Source organism: Polistes canadensis, unplaced genomic scaffold, assembly GCF_001313835.1.
Source record: "Polistes canadensis isolate GaletaPanama2010 unplaced genomic scaffold, ASM131383v1 scaffold_113, whole genome shotgun sequence".
Lineage (NCBI taxonomy): Eukaryota > Metazoa > Arthropoda > Insecta > Hymenoptera > Vespidae > Polistes > Polistes canadensis.
This window is the reverse complement of record NW_014569660.1, coordinates 393,212-413,657: the sequence shown is the minus strand read 5'-3', so window position 1 is coordinate 413,657 and position 20,446 is coordinate 393,212. Positions and strand designations below refer to the sequence as shown.

The 20,446-nt window shown below is 36.2% G+C and overlaps 1 protein-coding gene across 3 annotated transcripts in view; it reads right to left on the bottom strand.

The window, feature by feature from the left end:
• LOC106787737 (lysine-specific demethylase 3B) overlaps positions 1-20,446 on the bottom strand; it is a 90,829-nt gene that overhangs the window by 34,394 nt on the left and 35,989 nt on the right. Inside the window, exon 1 of one of the 3 annotated variants that reach the window (XM_014750357.1) lies at positions 9,903-13,109. The exons of the other annotated variants lie outside the window; for them this stretch is intronic. Coding sequence (XP_014605843.1) covers positions 9,903-10,390 — 488 coding nt within the window. The 5' untranslated portion in view covers positions 10,391-13,109. Of the gene's footprint in view, positions 1-9,902; positions 13,110-20,446 lie in introns of those variants that run through there. 3 annotated transcript variants of the gene reach the window in all.

Genomic DNA, 20,446 nt, shown 5'->3' with positions numbered 1-20,446 from the left:
TATTGTTTTAAATTAAATCTTAGAGTAGCGCCCTCTATGCGCAAAATATGTGAAACTCGTTGAGAAGTGCATCTCCATTTTGAAAAAAAATGAAACCTAATTAGTTAGACCCAACACAAATAATTGTTATAGTCATTAACAAAATTGTTTAACCCTACGAGATAAAAAAAAAAAAAATAAAAGAAAATTAATGAATTTACGTACATTGTTGTAATGTATTCGAATAAAATATTTATTTATCGTTGGGAGCGTTAGATTATTTCACAATCGATTATTTATTTATTGAAAAATAATTAAAATACGCAAATACGAAAAAAGAAAAACAGAGACAAAGAGTGAGAGAGAGAGAGAGAGAGCGAGAGACAGAAAGATTATTAGTTTGTTCGACTTTGGATTTTACTTATCTTTCGTTGGTTGTAACACACGATGAAAGACTACTTGCGTAAGGCTAACGTCGCCAACGACGACAAGAATATCGTTGACGGTCGAAAAAGACACGCGGTTAACAAATGCAAAGTATGAATTAATGAGAAAGAGACAGACGAATGTATATATATATATAGATGGTACTACGTTTATTAATCGTATGAAAATTATTATTTGCATCAAAAATAAATTTGTGATTACGTTAAAATATAATTACGTGAAATTTTAAAACAATGCACGATTTATTCGAATGATTATTTTGTTGATTGCGAACAAAACAAATTGCTGGATAATGAATGTAATTATAGATTGATTAAATTTCGAATTAATAACAAATAAATGCTAACTCGTTAAATATTTATTGTATTAGAAATACAATTTCAAATTGTATATTCAATAATTTACTATATTTTCTGCAAAATAAAAATAAATTTCAACGTGTAAATTTTACCAAAAAGTAAACCACGTGTTAGGAAAGTGACTTATATATATAACAATAAATTATGCAATATATATAAATGAAAATTGTTAGGTTAATAACGAACTTGTAGGAAACATTGTAATACTTTAAAGGGGGGGGGGAACGATTGTTTAATATATTTATAATGTTATTTGAGAACATTGACGTTCAAATTTGAGTAGAAATTTTTACGAATTTCCAAACAATGTGTATAATATCACTATGAACTATTAAATTAAACATTTGTGTTGGTTAGAGTGAAATCGTTAAGAATAAAAGGAGGCTTTTATTGTTCATCTTAAGTATATAAGTTGGTATACACTTACATATCACTTCTCACTCTCTCTTTCACATATAAACACACGACGCGGCGCGCACATACGTGTGAACAATATTCCTATTGTCTTTCAAAGACAGTGTTGGAACGTTGTAAATTTATCAAGAGACATATACATACTTTGTTTTTGTCCGGATAGAGTAATACTCACGATAATTGTTCGAATTAGAAACAAAAAAAAGAAAAAAAAGAAAAAAAAAATAACTATCTTCCTATAGTGAACACAACAAACATATTTAAGATATTAAGATATTAAGATTTCGAGTATGGTAGAGAGAATGTCGGCCATTTTGAAATTAGAAAACAATTGAATACGATAAAATCAAACCGAAATTCATTTTATAATCTTAACGCGTTTAAAACTGAAATCTCTAATAAAATACAGATAATATACGTTTGAGATAAAAATAAATAAATAGAAAAAAAAAAAAAAGAAGATCAAATTATGGTTGTAAGATCAACGAAGATAAGATATAAAAATATCACGCGCGAGACTGTGTAGAAAAGAAAAAGAAAAAGAAAAGAATAAAAATGAAGTTAATAATGAAATGAAAATAAAACTCGTATGCGAGGGAGAGAGAGAGAGAGAGAGAGACAGAGACAGAGACAGAAATGGATTTTACTACGGTATGTGTAATTGGGTATAGTCGTAACTCGTTTAAAACGCACACTATCTCATACCTGTAGCTAACATTTTGCTGCTCGCATGGATCGCGCGGAATTCGAGGAGGAAGATGAAAGACAGAGAAATCCAACTTGGCTTAGATCCCAAACCAGATCACCGAGTTAAATAATTTCGCATTTGGAATATCCCCTTGCTAATCTGTATCTTAATAAAAATCACACGAACGCGTACAAATAGTACACGCATACGCAGTAGGACATAAAAATTAAACGAATAAATAAATTGTAAGAAAAAAAAAAACAAAAAAAAAAACAGGGGAACGAAGAATTTCATTGTAAATGAATTCGATTGTACACAGACACACGCATTTAAATAGAAAATCCGTAAGAATTTTTTTTTTTTTTAGGTTATATGTTATACCTGGAGAAAAATTTGTAATAGATAAAAAAAAGAAAAATACAGGAATATAAATCGTAATAAATTGTGTTGTATGATTATATAATTTCACGTTGACGAGATAGAAATCGTGTTGTTACTCGTTCGCCGAATCAACGGAACAAATAAACTCTCTCTCTCTATCTCTCTCTCTCTCTTTCATAAGTTGCAACAGATAAACATGCAACTATCTATCAGTTGAAAAAGTTTCAAGTAAATGGGGAATGAAGAAAAAGAAGAAAAAAAATGAAAAAAGATGAAGAGGAAGCAGAAGCAAAAGAGGGATAGGGGTTTGGGGTAGGGGTAGGGGGTAGGGAGGGGTAGTAATAAGAATAAGAATAATAAGGATAGATATAAACTAAACATTACGTGTATATGCATGAGAATGCGTGCATGTGTAACACTGAAAATGACGACGTATATACACATTGAACGTTCTCAGCCTACAGCGGTTTTATGACCCGTTTCTTCAATGGCATTGCTATAAGAGAGTTTCACGATAAGCCGGACTTCTCGTTATATATACGACGAGTATCCGTCGTACGACGAGTTGGAGGAGAACGCGTATAAACCGGCTTTTATTTTTTTCTCTTAAACCCAACTCAACCCAACTCAACTCAACTCAACTGAACGCAGGCAACCAACGAAGCAACGTTACCAACATTGGACGTTGCTTTATTTAGTCGGATGTGTGTTTGAAGATAGCCGATATGGAAAAGAAGAAGAAGAAGAAGAAGAAGAAGAAAAAGATGAAGTGGAGAGGGGAAGGGAAAGGGGTGAAGAGGCATTTTTTGCGATAACGCAACGACCCACTGCAACTGTCTCTCTCTCTCTATCTCTTTCATTTTCTCTTTTAACTGATAACGCGTTGATAAGATTAAAAAAGAATAAGAAATAAATGATGATGGTGATGAAAAAAAAAAAATAATACCAAAAAAAGATAAGGAAAAAAAAAAAAAAAAAAAAAAAAGCTTCGATAAATTTCATTTTCGTCAGATTCATCCCATCGAATTTTTTTTGGGTTTGGTTAATGCGGAACGATCGAGACGGATAAGAAAATATTAGCGCGAGGAATGTGAGAGCAAATGATAGACACACGGCACACATGCATATTGAGACACACATAGGACAGATAAATAGATATAGAGAGAGAGAGAGAGAGAGAGAGAGGGATGACTTCTTCGACCTTCGGACTCGAGTCACGAGGCCGACGTTTCGAGAGTCGAGAGATACCATATATTTCTGTATAAATGTATATGTGTGTGTGTGTGTGTGTGAGAAGGCAGGCAGATGGTTTGAGAATCAAGTAACGTTTTCTCTCTCTCTCTCTCTCTTACTCTAAGTAATTACTCGAGGAGGAAACGAAGATCCGTTCAGTGACTGTTCCTAGGTCGTGGTTTCGTCTCTCTTAGAATTTATGTTGAGAAAAGTGATGCTTGGTAACGTCAGTTTTACCATCATCATCATCATCATCATCATCATCATAACACACACGCATAAAATATACGTGTGAATATTTAAATGTATATTTTGTTAATATGTGGAATGTATCATACGTGTATGGGGGGGGGGGAGGGGTATACATTATTATGGATTGTGTAAATGCGCGTGCGAGTGAATTCTTAAAAGGATCAACGCGAAGTGGATAATTACTTTCACATGTTAGACCTACGGAACCAGGCAAGAACAGTACAACAGCACAAATTACGTTCGTGCATGCACGTGGTGGTCGGCCAAACAAGTAGAAGTAGTAGAACAAGAAGAAGAAGAAGAAGAGGAAGAAGAAGACACTAGTCGCGTAACGCGCCGATTAATATCAAAAGAGAGAGAGAGAGAGAGAGAAAGAGCAAGAGCCGTTAGAGAAAGTACCGGGCAGCCATTTTGTATCAGAATACGGAGTTTAACGTTCGCAACGCGTTATTTAAACGTTCACTACTGCCAACGTTATTTATTCTTATTACTTTTCTATAAAACAATCCCATTTGAGGATCCATTTTTTAAAATGTAATAATAATAATTTGTTTGTTGAAAATTTTCAACAGATTTTTCAATAGATTTTGAAAACAAACGCGAAGGGAAGTATTACGATTAACATTCGCGAACACATATTTCGCATTCATTTGTTATCGATTTTAGTGAAAGAAAAACAAAAGAGAAGTAGATAGAAAACAATCGAAGAAACAGTTGACTGTCTTAGAACTCGTGGGGCTTCAAATTCTTCAAGTTACGCAGGATTTCAACGAAACCAACTACCAACCAACGGTAGAGGAGCTCGATTATTCGCAGTCCGTTTTGCGATACGGCGCGCGTTAATGAATTCATAGATTACGCAAGGGAAAGATACGTACGGAGGACAAAGCGAGAGAAACCTCTCTATTGACCTAGATCGTGGCCCCGTCTTCGTCGTCTCTTCGTATCTTCGTTTATAGTTCTCCTTGTTCTTGTCTTGGTCTTGGTTTTGGTATTAGTATTAGTCTTAGTTCTAGTAAGGCACGTTGCGTGCAACTAGACGATTGTAAAAATTACGTAGACTTTCTTCCCACCCATTGCTAACATTAATTATTATAAATACCATTACAATGATCAATAGAATTCAACTGTTACAATGATATATACTAATTAAAAAGGAATATAATCTATTGGTAATTACAATATATCATATATTTATAAATCATTAATATAATATTTCTAATAGTAGTTGGGGGAACGATTAGATCATAGTAATATTCTCAAAATATCAACATTAATCAGGAAACCCAGTACCCCAATAACACTAAGATAAAACTAGACCACAATAAAATAATACTAGTCCTAAAATCATGATCATAAGAAAAAAAATAAAAGAAAAAAAACAAACCCAATATCAGTACAAACTATCGTATCATACTACCACAACCAACCCAGAGTCCCACTACCAACCAGTACCATTTACTATACACCATACTACTACCTTCCTTTAACTTTATCTCTCTTTCTCGCGTGCAAACATCTACTTCCTTCTCTCTCTCTCTCTCTTTCTATCTTTTTCTCTCTTTCGTTTCTTCTTGACTCGAAGAGACACGACATAGCGACGGCAACCGGTAGAGCCAGTTACCGGAGGAGGATATTTGCGGTTGTGATTCAGCGCTGCTCCCAGAGAAGAAAGAGGAGAGAAAGAGAAAGAGAGGGGCAAGGAAGAAGAAGAAGAAGGGAGAGGCAGGGGGACAGAGAGAGGAGGAGGAGGAGGAGGAGAGAAGGGCAATAAATCGAGAAAGAGAAGCCGACCGCAATGACCGAGCAGATATATACCGGCGAAGCCATTTGCAAGGCTCGAGACTAACCCCAGAGTTTCGTCTTTCTCTTTCTTGCTTGTTTGCTTGCTTGCTTGCTTGCTTGCTTGCTTGCTCTTTCTTTCTTTCTTTCCTTCCTTATTTCTTTCAAGTTTTTCCTATCTCTTTCTCACAATTCTTGCAAATAATTTCGCGGGCCGTTGGGAAAATTGCAAGAAGAAGCACCGTTCGAACAAAAATGGCGGCGGTGGTGTGGACACGCAGCGCCGCCTGTCGGCTATTTCGAAAAACTTTGGGTATTTAATTGGATAATTTTTCTTATTTTCTTTTCTTTTTCTTATTCTTTTTCTTTTCAAAGAGAAATCCTCCGTTGGTTTAATTTTATATTATCGTTAGTAAATTTTGTTTGTTTGTTTGTTTGTTTTATATAGGTTTTATTTATAAAGAAATATTTTTAGTTAGTAATTTTGTAGTTTCTTTTTATTTTATTTTTTTTATTTTATTTGATTTGATTTTATTTTATTTAGACGGAAGAAGATCGTTGTGTAGTCTATGACAAAGATTGAATCTCGAGGCTTACGTCCGTCGGCAAATGGCGGCAACTACGTCGACGTACATAAATAAACGCTCTTTATGAGGGGCGCTTTGCGAATATAAACTCTCTCTTTCTTTCTTTCTTTCTTTCTTTCTTTCTTTCTCTCAATCCTGTGCTCAGTTACCGACTGTTCTATAGTGTTGAAAAGTATCTTTGACGAGCCAATAAAACGAACAACACTGTTGGGTTTATTTCTCTCGTTTTATATTATCTTTTTTTTTTTCTTTTATTTTTTTTTTCTCTTCCATTTGAAATTTACGTTTTCTTATCGCATCGAAGTACGATAAAATGGAGTCCAATAATTTTGCAGATAATATATTGATAGGAATATATATATATATATTTTTTTTTCAAACATATATTTAGATATACTTGCAGCAAATACGTTTTCATAATGAATTTCTCTCTTATCGAAAGAATTTAATTCATTTAATTAAAAATGTAGAAACATTTGTCGTGTATAGCGTTTATCTTTAATCACGTAATCAACGATACGATAAATAAAATAATTTCTAAAAACAGCATCAACCCAAATATATATATATATAATTTATACACTTAACAATAATCTTGAAATCGTATGATCGTAACTTACGTGAAAAGTGTAATTATCAAATAACAATAAAGGTTATTGTCGAATATGTCGATTGAAATATTGGATAATCTGTCATTAAAAAGATATATTTGAAAGCGTTTATAACTGGTAGAGCTCATTGATCGATCTAAAATACTCGATGAGATGATATCAGTATACACCGATCTGCAAGAACGATTAACTCGATAAACGACCTTGAACGACCTCGTGGAACAGAGAAGTATAGAGAGAAAATCAGTCAATCTCTCCTTTCAAAACTTGTCCCGCGAAATTATACCTTCCTTTAGATTTTATTTCCTCTTATTTCTTTTTGTAATACAAGAGTCGAGATATATATCTCGTACCTTTTATTTTTTCTTTCATTTCCACCCTCTTTCGTTGCTCAACATCCCGATTTTATTCGGTGGAACGTTACATTGTTCCGCGAGCAACACCGGTAAAGCAACAGAAAGAGAAAGAGTGATAGAGTGAGAGAGAGAGAGCAGGTAGAAACCCTGTTGAATAACAAAGGGACCAGTCTTTGTGTGTTTCCATAGAATGTAGCGGACTTTGGTTATTTCTCTCTCTCTCTCTCTGTCTACCTGAACCCAATTTAACAAAAGGGAAGAGCAAACGAGAAAGAGAGAGAGAGAGAGAGAACGATTCCTGGAGTTTAAAAACTTTTTTCAGGACCCTCCTATCAGACCCAGAACTCGAGCATCCAGCACAGTCAGGAATAGAGCCCACCCCATAAACCAGAACCCATCCCATACTTAGATTCTATATCCTATGATCCCCACTCAGCTAGCCAATCCCTATACCCTATAACTATAGTTATAGTTCATTCCTTAGATCCAATAGTATACACCCCAATAGTGGGAAGAGTAGTAGGGAGCTGTTGCCTTTCGAAGAACCAGGCGCCCGATTAAACCGCATTGTTACATTTCCCGAAGGGTCTAAACTATTATAATATATCCTTACAGTTTATGCTACTATTTTATCTTATTTCTCTCTTTTTTTTTTTCTTTTTACTTCCTTCCGTTTTTGCGTAAATAAAAAAAAAAAATAGGATGGGAAATTGTTTTGCTGACAGATGTGTGGGAGGATTGAAGTTTGTTCTTTTTTTTTTATGTTAAGGGGAAGACATTTAAACAAGTTTTCTTCCTTTTAGGCTCGCTGTTCTTTTTATATCGATGGGGAACGGGGGTTTTCTTTTTGATTGATCAATTGGTCTTTGATATTATTACGTTTCTAATTAGTTGAACTATGATTTTTTTGTTTTCATATGTATCACGAGATAGATAATTCATTCGATTTGCTAACTTACTTCCTCGAAAGTTTTCTAGATCGATATGTATTTACATAATCTCGAGTCTAATCGAAAAACTGGATTGGATAGATTCGTGGAAACGAAGAGGGGAGGAGGAGGAGAGGGGTCACACGAGTAACGCACGAAAAGGAAAGGTTATTTTTATTCAAATGGAGTGTGTGTGTGTGTGTGATATATTTGAGAATAATTTATTAGTTGGACCAGTTTCTGATTATTTCGATCGTCTATACTATCTCAGGAAAAAAAACCAAAAAAAAAAAAAGAAAATATTTCATCGAGTTCGGATCGATTAAACGGAAAAACTTGTTTCATACAAGTGCACCCGACGTCAAGAATTATTTGCTTTCTCTTTATTGGGTTTGCTCTTTTTTTTTTCTTTTTCTTATGAATTAGAAAAAGAAACACACCTATCTCGATAAAGAAACGAGATGATATTGAACGGGGGGGAATGAATGTAGCAGTAGTCGAGTCAGCACGCTTAGAGATCGTTAAATTTGGTTCCGTTTTTCGAAAGGGGGCAACAATATTTCAGGATACGTTAAAGAAAGACAGCAATATAACAGCAGCAGCAGCAGCAGCAGATCTACCAGAGAATAACGCGTATTGGGACTTATCTACGATCAAAATTATCATAAATACGGTGCGGTTAGTTGAAATGGAGGTCGATTTCCGAATACGATTATCATATTTATGGTAATACTTGTCGTAACTTCTAACTTATTACCAAGGGTAACGACGATCTTTCCAAACTCATCGTTTAAATCTTATCTCTGACTCTGTTCAGAAGATTCACTTCTACTTCTCTACTTCTTCTTATATTCTTATTATTAGTTTTTCTTCTTTTTTTTTTGTTATTCTCTTAAATGAAATCGTCAGATTTTACATAGTAGTAATTGCTGTTGTACGATTGAACAATTTCATTGAAACTAACGACAAGGACAGGTTAGCTGCTTGTGCGAGGTAATTAAATCTCGAACGAATTTCAGACGATTAAAGTATTCATGAAAGAATGAGAAAGAAAGAAAGAAAAATAAATAAAGAAAAAGAGAGAGAGAGAGGCCAGACCAGTTGCGCAACCTTTACCCAAGAAGAAAACCAGTTTTGCGAAGATCCAGTCTCGGTTGTGCTCCGACTCATTCTGACCGCGTAAAGGTGTCCACTTACGTTGGAACGACGAGATAGCTAACGTATCGCTTAGAGTTATGAATATCCGCAGGAAAGGAAAAGGGGGAAGGGGGAAGGGAGAGGGGAAGGGGGCTGGGGGCCTGGGGGAGGAAAAAAAAATTCAATACGCGTATTATATCTGTACGGTTGAAGTGTTAACGAGCTTTCAGAAAAAGAATGTCTTTCGGATGACAGGTGTGATAAAAAACAAAAAAAGAAGAAAAAAAAAAAAAAACAAAGGATACGCGTGTACATATTAAGATTATTTATTCTAAAAATGTGGTCGGTCGACCTTGTTAACTAAAATTGTTTTAGGAATGATTTTACGCGTTTATTTTGTAAACCCATATAGAATCTGATCAATTTTTGCTTGTTTTTTCCTCGAAAAATTAAGGGAATGAATTGGAGCGAGTAATATAACGCATGGATTGACGATGACCTTGAGTCAAGGTTAAGAGAAAAAAACTACAGAACGAGATTTGTCCAATCTCGAGAAGTTTGTGAAGTAAGTGAATAAAACTTGGTGATATTACATAGACAGATGCACGTATTTATGCACAAGCAAGAGAAGATGATTGGAGGAGTAGTAGCGATAACCTTTAACGAAGTAATCTTTTTTCTTACCGTACGGGGTGAGTGGGGGAGAGTGGAAGATAAAAATTTGTGGTTTTAGGGATAAAAACTTACAAGGCCAAGGCAGCGGTAGTTATAGCGTTTCCAACTTCGTTAGGAAGAAAACTGGTCTGTTGTTGTTGTTGTTGGGCGGCACCTGGATGATGTTGTTGCTGTTGTTGATGCTGTTGTTGATGCTGTTGTTGATGCTGTTGAGCTGGTGGAGGTGGTGAATGTTGCTGTTGTTGTTGGGCTTGCTGTTGCTGTTGTTGTTGGGCTTGGTGTTGTTGTTGCTGTTGTTGATGATGATGTTGCTGATATTGGTGATGATGTTGTTGAAAGGGTGGTTGATGCGACGGCGAACCAGTCGCCGGCATTAGATTATATGGTTGATAAAGCAGCTGCGGCTGAGCCTGCGTGCCTGCACCGGCGGCCGCTATCAAAACCTGCGTTTGCCCTTGGTGTACGTGATGACCGTGATGGTGGTGCGGGTTACCCTGCGTAGCCGTTTGCGGGCTTACCGGAAGGACCGCCATTGCCGCGCCTCCTAACACCGGTGGCATGCTGCTTTAACGTATTCTATCTTTTTAGTCTTGTTCGTTATCGTTTTAATCGTAGCTTTAGCTGCTGCTGTTGTTGTTGCTGCTGCTACTGCTACTGCTGGTATTGATACTGCAGTTACTCCAAATCTTTTATCACTTTTATCTCCCGTCACTTTAATGTTTATACCGTTAATAATTTTCCATGGGTTCCTCGTCTTCTTCGTTATTTTCACCGAGCCCTTCTTATTAACATTCTTCGTCATCATCTTACGAATCCCAATAGATTTCGCATTAACCCGAAGGTTCATCTCTCGAGACGGTTCTTATTAATACGAACCGTCTCGAATTTTTCTCATATTAAAACACTAGTATTATTATTATTATTATTATTAGATTTTTCTCTTGAAATTTAAATGCCTGTTATTAATCGCGCACACATGGGTTCAACACAATAGATAGATAGATGGCCGTCGCCGGGTGGAGTGTGAGGGGTACACACATACACACACACGCACACACAATAAAAAGAGGTACACCAAAAAGATGATAAAAGAAGAAAAGAAAAAATAGGAGAAAAACCCTCTTAAAGTTGACACCTTCGATTAAATAAGATGATTTAACTAAGGACAGACAAGTGGGGTGTATGCGATTAAGTAATACTAAGTATTCCTTTTGAACACTGCTGAATAAAATCAATCGACAATGATTCGTAACCAAACCCCCGTTTGCACACAAGTTTCAAAAACTGAGGAAACTTCTTCTTCTTCTTCTTTTCTCACTGGGGTTGACCCATCCGCGCTTACTATACTGCGTGCGACGACACTTGGAGAGATCTGCACGGCATGCAGCAGGAGAGAAGAGAGCTATACGCGTCGACGATCAGACACGAAGATTGCCGAGTTTGTACGAAGCGACTCCTGCTAGTCGTCGATCGACCGACGAACAATGGTCGATCTCCCCTGGCTTCTCTCTCTCTCTCTCTCTCTCTCTCTCACTCTCTCTCTTTCTCTCTATCGGGCTCACGTACATGCACACAAATAATACACGTACACGTTATACTCTTTCTTTTTCTCTTGTCACCCTCAGTGTCTCGCCAACTTGACTTCTTTCTCTCTTGTATGTGTGTGTGTGTGTGTGTGTTCTTTTTTTTTTTCTTTTCCTTTCGCGCCACGAATTATGCACCACTATTTCCTTCCTTCCTTCCTTCCTTCCTTCTTCACTTTTCTTCTTCCTCGTGATCCAGCCTTTTCTTTTTCTTTTTTTTTTTTAATTCCACACGTACGCACAAAACACAAGGGATATACGCAAAGTAGAAAAAAAAGGGGGTAACCCTTTCGTTTTCGCTGACACCCCGAGGTGTGTCAGATAACAATTAACCAATCAAGCAACAACAACAACGACGACGAAAACTTCAAGAAAATTTGTATCCTCGAGAGATAAAATGTTGCGAAATGAAATAAAGTATTTAATGTAAATTCCACTTCACAATAATAATATTATATCGTATATTAAATTAAAAAAACTTAAAAAAAGAGAAATAAGTGTGTAAGATGGTGGGTATAATTGAAAAACTGATTCACTGATTGATTTCACTGTAAATCCGTTCACCGTTGTCCAATTTTAAACAAAAGAGGTCGTTGGGGTAGATAATAATTAATGACAGACCACCCCCGATAAAAATCCCGACTCGGTTTTCCAATTAATTACACGTTGATCACCAGCAACCAAGGGATACCACCCCCGTTATTAGTTTATTTGTCTTTGTTGGATAGAGAATATCAAGAGTTTTGGTTGATACGAAGTAATGTACAAAGAGAAATGCCCGGCATTATGGTCGAGATGATCAGACGAACGGGTAAAAAGCTGTGAGGAGAGGATAGATAGAAGAGAAAAGTGGCCTGCGCAGTGCGTTAAGTTCTCGGCGCAGCACCGTATTTAGGGGAGAGTATAGGACGGCTTTAAATATATATATATATATATATGATATATAAATGTGAGTGTATGGTGTGTGTTCGATTGTATGTTTGAGTGCGTGCGCGGGCGCACACTTTCTCGAAGAGAACCAAGATCAGATCGCGTCGAAGGCCGCTACTCTACTGCGGTAGTCAGGAGAATTGCCCCCCACCCTTAGGACGCGTCGTTGCTCGAGCCAGACTACCCCCACTATTGACAATCTACCCACCGCCGACACCCAAACGACCCGTTCTTCTCTCCCACTTCAACCCGCTCCGATCCGCTTCGACTCCGCCGCCGCTGCCGCCGGCTTTTCACTACCTCTATCTCACTTGCTCACTCTCATTCGTTTGCTCCGACCCCGAACAGCGATGCAGCTCTCCCCCCACCACCATTCCATTCCATACCATACCACACCACACCACACACCATCACCACCCGTGACCGAGGCGAACGAGCGAACCAACGAACGAACGAACCCAACGAACGAACGAACGAACGCTCGAGTCTCGAGGCACGATTACTCCCGGCCCTGTCTCTGTATTCTGCACTTTCCTCTACGTTCTACCTCTGCCTCTGCCTCTGCCTCTGCCTGCTGGTTGGCACAAAAAAATTCCCTCTGCATTCACGCACACGTGCTCGCGCGTATTCCCGCTTGCTTGGTTGGCTGTTCCCTGTGCTTTGCCTTGCATTACCTACTCACAGCTACCCTGTTTCTACCTAAACCTATATAGAATACATCGTTGCTTGAAGTGCTCCGGTTTTTTCATCTTTTCAACATTTGTCCTTTTTCTCGTTTCTATTGAAATCCAACCCGCCGTCGTCCCCTATTCCTATCCTCCCCCCCCCACCCCACCCCACCGTTCCCCTGTAACCGGTAACCGAAGATCATTGGAACCATTCACTCATTGGTATCAACTCCTACAGTTTTCTACCTTTGGCCTTGATCCCTTTTACCAAGCGAGAACGGAAAAACCGTGGATTGTTTTTGTACCTCCCGATCAACTGGTACATCTTTTCCGCGAAATTAGATTTACACGTTCTTATATTAATACTAATGTATGATCTCTATCTCTTTTTTAGAATTCTCTTATTTGATTGTTTGATTTCTTAGTAGTAGTTGTGTAACACACTGGGGAAATGATTGTTTTCCACGGGCAATGCTTTAACTAGGTATCAAGTGATTTTAATCGCAAATATATAGTATAGGAGATATAAACGTGGGAGTTGCACGCACGTATAATAATCCCGTCAGTTCTGTGATAACATCAGAAAAGTTTCAACACACGTTTGGATGTTTGGATGATACGCAGAACTTGACAATTTCGCAAGAACATGGGATTTATTCATCATTCTAGAATCGCTTATATTTCTTTTCCTTTTTTTTTTTTTTTTTTTTTTTTTTTTTTTTTTTTTTTTTTTTTCTCCTAACGGGAAATTACTGCGAGCTATGTCTCTTGTTCGACTGAATACACGCGCTTGGAAGTTTTCATACTACTCTCTCTCTCTCNGCACGTATAATAATCCCGTCAGTTCTGTGATAACATCAGAAAAGTTTCAACACACGTTTGGATGTTTGGATGATACGCAGAACTTGACAATTTCGTCTCTACTGACGATGGAAGAGAAAGAGTGGTACCGCTTATATTTCTACTCTTTTTTTTTTTTTTTCTTTTCTTTTTTTTTCTCCTAACGGGAAATTACTGCGAGCTATGTCTCTTGTTCGACTGAATACACGCGCTTGGAAGTTTTCATACTACTCTCTCTCTCTCTCTCTCTTTGACCTCGTACAACTTCGTACTTCGAGACAAGCAAACTTTGATGCCGAGTGTCTTTACCTTTACCGATCGATTCAAGAGCAACCTGTTTTCTTCCTATCATTCCTAAGATCATTTTATTCGATTGAATTTATTTCTATTTACGGTTTACAGAAGAACGTAAATGATTATGATTATTTTGTTAACTAATTAACTTGATAAGTTTTTATCTTGAAGAAAACAAAAATGTGGATGATCTTATATTGTATTTATCTTAAATTAAGAAAAAATAATCAATTTGTAAGAATTCGTTGTAGTAATGTTTACAAAAAAATGTAATCCATTGTTTTAAACCTTCAGGATTTTTCTTAGAATATTTTTCATTGTGTTCATTTAAGTCGCGTTTAAAAAAAAAGAGAAGTCTACTATTCGGGCAGCACGACTAAAAGGTTTAGAAATACTGGTCAAAAGTATCAACGGTAGCCGCAAAAGGATTAGGGATAATCTTTGTTGCGTTTAGCAGGTAGGTATCCCGAACCTGTTGACAGGTACGAAAACAGAACAGAAATTTATGATCCTTGAGTGAATTCGCTAGACGATAATTCAAATCTAACATTGCAATTAATAATTCTATTGATTTTTTAACACGCGTTAAAATCTAATTAACAATTAATTTATTCAAAAGCAAGACTATTTTTATATTTATTCATTTACAAAAGTTCATACTATTTCCTTTTCCACTATTGTATCGAAAATATAACGTACATTATAAATATTCAAATGTTTTGTCTATGCTCCATTGTTTGATAATAATGAAAATAATTATTGCAAATAGAACGCAGACTTTACATTTGTCTAGATAAAAAAGAAAAAAAAAAAAAACAAAAAACAAACTTATACGAATATCAATCATTTTTCAATGTATAATCTATAACTAGCATTATAGATCCCCGTCAAGTTAAATAAATTATAATATTTAAAGAGATATAAGACAAATGTGGTAGAAAAAAAACAACAAATGTTTTAAATTCCAACAAGTATTGAAGTACAAATTAAAAATAGCGCTTATTCGTCAAGGTTATAATAAAAGAAAAAAAAAGAAAAAAAAAGAGAAGAAAAAAATAATGATGATAGGAAAGTCGATAAAATTTCGCATTGTAATGAAGTATATAAGCTGTGTCGCGTGATAACTCGAACGTTTTAACGCGATTCGTAAGCGATTAGTCACTTGAGTATAAAACAGCGCGACGTGGCCATGCCTGGGGTATCATGGCGGCTATGGCGCTGCCATCGCTAGCGGCAATTTCGCGAACAACCAAGCGGACAGTTAATGGTGACGGCCGACGGGACGCGCGCGAAAACATGCGACACACGTGCGGTACACGCAGCAAAATGTCTACGCAATAATCGCTTTGCCTGACGGCAACTAAGCGAATAATAATTTCATTTCGCTGAGCATATTAGCGTTTGGCTTTTGCACGTATATATATATATATATACGCACACATATACATACGTACAAACATCCTCGATCTATCTTTCATTTGCTTATCGTGTTCGATTACACGAACGACGACGACTACTATGACTACGACGATGACTGACTGACGTAACGTTCGAATGGAAAATGTTATACGCGATGATAACATTTCTCTCTTTCCCTCTTGAAAGATACATAGAAAAAAAAGAAGAGAAAAATATAAAGATAAAGATAAATAGAATGTATGTTTTTCTTTGTATTACCCGTTTAAGGCTTACGGCCAATAAACTTTGAGCTACTAGTTCACGTGACGTAAAAGCAAGTATACACACATACATATATATCTATAATATAGCAATATTTTTAGCGAAAAATAAAACACGACGGCCATCTTTGATAACTACGCGAGAATATCAATAAAATAACTCTAAGAATAAAACTTTGAAAGCGAGTTAACGGTTTACCGATTAAATGTAACAAGATACGTTCCTTTAAGTATATTCAATCAAACAATGAATACTATCGACAAATATAACAGCAGATTAGCATTTGAATGTAATTTTGTTTAACAACGACAAATTTGGAAACCTACAAAATCATTTTATTTTTCGCATTATCTTATTACTATTTTTGATTTCTATATACAATTGGCTTTTAATGGTCGTCGTAAACGAATTGGTCAAAAAATGTGAAAGACGACGGAACAGATAGTCGGAGAGAAAAGTCCACTTGGTTTATGTAACATGGCCGAAGAGGGACATTAATGTTCGTTTCGAGTGCCTGCTGTCTCCCGCATTCCCGGCAGCTGTTTGCATTCTGCTTACATGCGTTACGACCAAGCAAGCAAACACATAGAAAGACGTGTGTTCATGCTAAACGTATGTATGTATATGTGCGTTATGTATGCAACTACGTATATATATATATATATGTATGTGCGTGTTTGAGGTATATACTAAACAGAACAGGATATCGTATATAAGTTGTAACGTCGTCCCACGGTGCGTGAACGCGTATGACACACGCGGCGCACACAAATACAATTTTATCCGAGTACTCGCGCGCGCGCGCGTGCGCGTTTATAATACTTGCATACAGCAGACAAACATACACAAACTTAATCCTCCTTCGTATTCAAGGACAGAGATCTGTACACGAGTGGGGCTCTCTTGTAAGAGCTGCTGCTGTTGCTTGCCTTATCCGGATCGTTTCTCCAAATAGCGATATATACTTCAGTCTCGAAATCCGATACACTTTTTGATCAAGCCGACAATGATTTTTCTCTTCCCCCATATATATAATATATATATATATTCATATATAATATTTATTTATATGTGTGTTTATATATTCATCTATTATACGTCACCTGTTATTTGTGTTCAAGAGACAAATTTGAATTTGGGATATGCATCATTTGAAAATTCATCCTATTTAAGTTAGTTAACGTCAAATTTTCTTTCCTCCGAAAATCATTCCTATCAATATAAAATTGAGAGAATTTTTATAGAATATATATATATATCGATTGAAAGATTTTCGATATACTAATCTTTTTTTTAATATATATTTTTATCCTAATAAAATAAACGCGACTTATGTTATTGCATAGCAATTCATACGTCAATCCTATCGCGAAAAATAAAACCGGTTTTTTTTATTTTATTCCCACACACACACACACACACACACACGCTATTTCGGTTTGCTGTTATGTTGTGTTGTTACGCGTAGAATAATCTCTTACGTGAATCAATCAAATATACAACACAACAAATAACACGGGGAACAACGACGACTACGACGACTAGGATGAGAAGAGACAACGATAACGTTCGGGGGGGTGGGGGTAGGGGGGAATATATAGGTAAGATATGAAAGATTAATATTTACACAAGTATATTACGCGTTTGGCGTTACATCCATAGTTCTTTTTTTTTCCCCCTTTCCTTGTATGCATTTGCTTGCACGGGCCTGTGTATATATATATATATATATATATATATGTATGTATGTGTGCATGTAGCATTCAACGACATGACCTCACACTATTCGCAACCGGTTATAATAATCGTACGAACGAATCTCTTTCTTTCTCTTTCCGTACGCGTGGAATTTGGCACGTGGATTGAAACGATCGTTTGGTGAGAAGGATTTCGATTGGGGGAAGGGGAAGGGGTGGGATGGGGGGACGAGGGGTGATAGAGGGAACCGAGTAAATTGGAATCACGTCGATCCCAGTCGCGGTGAGCGAACCAACGGCCTTGATCGGGGCTAAAGTACACACACACACATATACACATACATATATATATATATATTCACGTACCCTACATAGAAACCAATCTTTGTCTCTTTCATTCTAACGCATCACACGTTCTCAACCAACCATGTATAAAGTACATATATATATATGACCTGTATATATATATATACCATGTGATGAGTTTCCACCCTCCCTTGAAAAGAGGGGGTGGAAGCTTTTGTGTCCGCACAAAGTTACTATCGATTCCTATCCGGTGTCATGCTCTCCCTTTTCTACACTCCCCTATCCCTTCTATTTCGTTCTCTCTCTCTCTCTTTTCGTATTCAACGTGCAAGCCAGACCTCTCGTATCCTGGTAAACGCATTCCATCCCCTTTGGTGAAAGGGCGGAAGTGGAGGGGTAGTAAACGCATACCAGGACTTTACCTCGTTTCTAGTTCGACATTCGTTGCGAGTTTCCTGTTATATTCTCTGCATGTGTTATATATATATATATATATATATATGCTTACTGTATATTTAACTACGTTATTTTACTATTATTTCCAACTATGTCGTAAGTATATCATATTTTCAAGCAACGTGATATATATATATATATGTTATTTTACGTCAGTTCAAATACGATAAGATAAAATTGATGATTTTCATTGATAAAAATGGGGATAAGGCAGGTATATAAATATATATATATATATAAAAAGATTATAGATTAAAAATTAAATTATAATCATTTGAAATTGATCAGATAGATTATTTTTAATACGAGTAATAATGTAATCGATCCTCTCTCTCTCTCTCTCTCTCTCTCTCTTTTAGCCTATTTAAGAATATTTTTCGTTTATTTTTATCATAACCAAATTATCATCACCAATATCACTAACTACTACCCTTTACCATATTAACCCTCCATTTTTATTATCGATCGAGATTAAAAGTGGACGAAATAATCGTGATAATAGTCGTGTCGTCTCGTGCTTGACTTATTGACACGATCGATAGTTTAGTATTTTATCTGAAGTTAAGAATCTTGGATAGAAATGAGAAAGAGGGTAGACCTGCAATGAGAAATGCGAACGAACGTGAGCTTGATGAAACACGAGAGGAGATAGCAAAAGTTGAGGGGTACTCTGTTCTGTTACTCCTCCTCCTCATCCTCATCCACCTCTTCCTACTCCACCATCATACTCTCCCTCTCATTCTCATGGTTCTCGTTCTCCGAACTTAGCTCAACACGAAACTAGTACGATATGTTGGTGAGGTCATGGCACGGTCCCGGGCAGCGATACAACGACCGAGGTATATAATATATATATATATATAGTAAATATATATGTACATATATATATATAGTTTATATACCTTCAACGTGGTCTGAACTCCTCTTCTACCACCACCATCAGCACCATCATCTACTCATCCTCTTGCTCATCTTTCTCTTCACCTCCCCATTCCCTCATTCATCGTAACCCCTACCCTTGTCACTTCAATCCTCACCCGGTTGTCTCGTAACTTTCATGGAACTTTGCTCTCGAGAAGAGCTTCCACCGACTCCTCTTTCTTTCTTTCTTTCTTTCTTTCTTTCTCTCAAGGTCGTACTCGCTTACGGAATTTCGAGACTTCTTCTTTGAATTTCCAAGAATTCAGAACGCTCCCAAGTTCTTTTCAACTTAAGTGAAATACTTTTCAATATACGACAGCAGCCAGAAAGATTCTCATTAGTTGTGTCTTCCATGAATTCCTATTCCCACGAGATATCATCCCTATTACCTTATATACGAGATAACTGTATTCCTAATATGGAACACAGTTTAAAACAGTAATATATAAATAAATAATATTAATTATCGTGTATGATATAAAAAAAAAAAAACAAAAGGAATAATATTATATATGTTTCAATTTTAATAACAGGTGTTTCGTATCATATACAGTTATAATATTTAACATAAATAAATATGGATGTATATGTTACCGTCGAAGCCAGAAATCAGTCATTGTTAGTAATTCCTCAGCATTACTATGAAAGCAAAGAGACTACAGACGAAGTCGAAAATTGACAAATTCTTCCATATTTTCCTAGTCATCGAACAAAATACTTTGATATTCTACAGAATATACAAATTACTGTTTAAACAATGTTGAAAAGAATATATTCTCAGACACAGAAACACGCAGCCATAGGATCACACAATATCAGAGATTGCAATGCTGTAAATTGTATCACTTTGCTAATTCTTTGAAAAGTTTTGGTAAATATTTTTTATACTAAAAGTAAATAGATTTTGAAAAAACTTATATTATATTAAAGTACACTCTTTTGTCTACGCGTAGAGTACCATATCGAGTTATAAATTGATCTGCAAGAGTTCAAAAAATGGCAGAGAATGCAATGCTGTAAATTGTGCATCTTTGCAATTTCTTTGAAAAGTTTTGGTAAATATTTTTTATACTAAAAGTAAATAGATTTTTATAAAACTTGTATTAAATTAAAGTACACACTTTTGTCTACGTGTAGAATATTATATCGAGTTATAAATTTAGCATGAAAAGTTCAGAAAATGTCAGAGAATGCAATGCTGTAAATAGTGCATCTTTGCAATTTCTTTGAAAAGTTTCGGC